The 2,534-nt window shown below is 24.9% G+C and overlaps 1 protein-coding gene across 2 annotated transcripts in view; it reads left to right on the forward strand.

Annotated features, from left to right (window-relative positions):
- LOC105360633 (putative glutathione-specific gamma-glutamylcyclotransferase 2) overlaps positions 1 to 1,736 on the forward strand; it is a 2,471-nt gene extending 735 nt beyond the window's left edge. Inside the window, exons 1-3 of one of the 2 annotated variants that reach the window (XM_011497589.1) lie at positions 32 to 110; positions 540 to 690; positions 1,092 to 1,736. In XM_011497589.1, coding sequence (XP_011495891.1) covers positions 556 to 690; positions 1,092 to 1,556 — 600 coding nt within the window. In that variant the 5' untranslated portion in view covers positions 32 to 110; positions 540 to 555 and the 3' untranslated portion in view covers positions 1,557 to 1,736. Of the gene's footprint in view, positions 1 to 31; positions 111 to 539; positions 691 to 1,091 lie in introns of those variants that run through there. The other variant, XM_011497588.1, reaches the window with a different exon arrangement.
- Positions 1,737 to 2,534: the final 798 nt, after the last annotated feature.

Genomic DNA, 2,534 nt, shown 5'->3' on the forward strand with positions numbered 1-2,534 from the left:
TATCAGTCGTGTACGCATTTGCCTGGAAATCTGTGCGCGCGCGTACGCGCGAGAGTGTGTGTATGCATGCATGCAGATATGTACAATGACTTTAGAACTATTGAATAAAGGCATGTAGTTTATTAAATATATATGCATATTTTCATGAGAATCAACATAACGCAAATTCGACTTTGAATATTTTCAGTTGCATGTGCAAATTTTATGTACCAACTAATTTTATTTCAAACATAATAAAATGATGAACGGTCTCAAATAGCACACTCGTATTTCAGCAAGCTTTTTTATTTATTTCATGTGTAACTTGATGTCTGCCTCCCCTTCCCCATATCTTGTCTTACAATCAACAAAGTTACTCAACAACTTTCTTTCCACAGGAACAAAATATATTGTCTGACATTTCCTGCTAGTCATTACATGCTTGCACCATGCAAATATAAATATAATATTGTCATTTTCTTTTCTTATAATAGTGTATTTAATCTTTTTTAAATAAATTATTTATATTACAAACTCTTCTATTTCCTTACTTTCTTTAGTAAACAAGAAAAAAATATGTGGGTATTTGGCTATGGCTCTTTAATATGGAAGGCTGATTTTCCATATGAAAGAAAAGTAATTGGCTATATCAAAGGGTACGTGAGAAGATTCTATCAAAAAAGTACCGATCATAGAGGCATTCCAAGTCGCGTGAGTAATTCAAAATTAATTTTATAATAGTTAGTAGTATAATAGATAGATAATCTATTTTATATTTTAAAATAAGGATAAATTTTTTTACAATTTTAATTTTCACATTGCATCTTTACTATATATCAATCATCAATAGTTTAATTTGATATTTTATAACTTAGTTAAAATGTTTTAATACCAAGACCAGTATTATACTTCCTGTTAAACAGGTACAAAATCATATCTACAGTACAAACTTATTTTATAACATTGCAACAATAAATTTAAATGAATTCATATATCTTTTGTATTAAAATATTAAATTTTTAATCAATTCATTAATTGTAACTTTACTTACTTTGTAATTTAAATCGGATTTTGCTCAATTTTTTATTAATATTTATAATATTGTATTTTAGCCAGGAAGAGTAGTTACTCTTCTAGTTTCCAATAATGAAGAAGATGAAGTTTGGGGATGTGCCTATGAAATAGCCAGTGAAAATATTGAAAGTGTAACACGACATCTTGATTATCGGGAAACAAATTACGAGAAAAAAGATGTTCTTTTCCATCCAGTCAATCATTCACAACTAGTGGAAAAACCATTTCATTTGTTTATTTATATAGGACATAAATGTAATCCGAATTTTGCAGGATATGAAGATATCGATACAATAGCTGGTCATATAGCAGAATGTGCTGGCAATAGTGGTCATAACACTGAGTATTTATATAATCTAGCAGCAGCTATGCGTACAATAGCGCCAAAAGTATATGACCATCATTTATATGAATTAGAAGTAGCGGTAAAACAGATAGAATTTTTGAAAAGGAAAAAAGCACTAGAATTTGATCAACACAGTCATAATATCCCTGTTAAGTAACAAAATTGAACAATATGTTATTTACTTGCAGAGATATATTTAAATTTTACTGAACCAAACATTTAGCAGTGAAAACATTATAACTTTGCTGATCTTATCAGTTCATACTCCATACTAAGAAAAATATAAAATATTTCAGTCAATTGACACTGACTTATATTAATTAAAAATGTAAAAAAGACCAAATTTAACATTACCCGGAATAACTGTAAAAATTGTTATTTAGATTAAGTTATATTTTTTTAAATTAAAAACTGTTACAGGTACAGAAACTAAAAGTTTAATTTATAAAAATAGAATATAATGGTTTTTAAAATGTGAAAGTTTTTTAAGGTTATTACTGAAAATAAAAATATTTAGAATTATGACAATTTGATTTTATTGTACATCTAATATAATATTTATAAATTTTTCTAAAACTTACAAATATTTGTAATTTAAATTTGAAAATTTTTTTCTATTTAATATAAGATCTTTTAAATCGACAAATTATCTGTATATTTGACTATAAATCTTTGATAAATGCAATGTTCTTTTTATATCATTTAAAATTCGATTATATATGATAAATATTTATATTTATATACAACGAAATATGCTTATTAAGTTAATTAAATAGCAATAAGAATTAAATTCATTTTTAAAACCTACAAAATGATCTATTTTTACATAGACGAGAAAGGGATAGGTATTAAACAATTTGGAAGTATGTAATTTAAAATAATTAAAATTATAAGATAAATTATTCAGAAAATTCATGTTATATATAAAATATCAATATTACATAGGATAAAAGTGATTTAATTATAAAATAAAAAAAAGAGAAAGTACCTTGGTGTCTTTACTATAAAAAGAAAAATTTTTTAAAATTGTGATAAACAGAAAACATTGCGAGTTTTCAAAATTAAAAAAATGGTCTATACTTGGAAAGAAATTTGTATGTGTATAACGCTTAATATGTTAATTTAATTTAATTTA

This window comes from Ceratosolen solmsi, unplaced genomic scaffold (assembly GCF_000503995.2).
Source record: "Ceratosolen solmsi marchali unplaced genomic scaffold, CerSol_1.0 scaffold47, whole genome shotgun sequence".
Classification (NCBI taxonomy): Eukaryota; Metazoa; Arthropoda; class Insecta; order Hymenoptera; family Agaonidae; genus Ceratosolen; species Ceratosolen solmsi.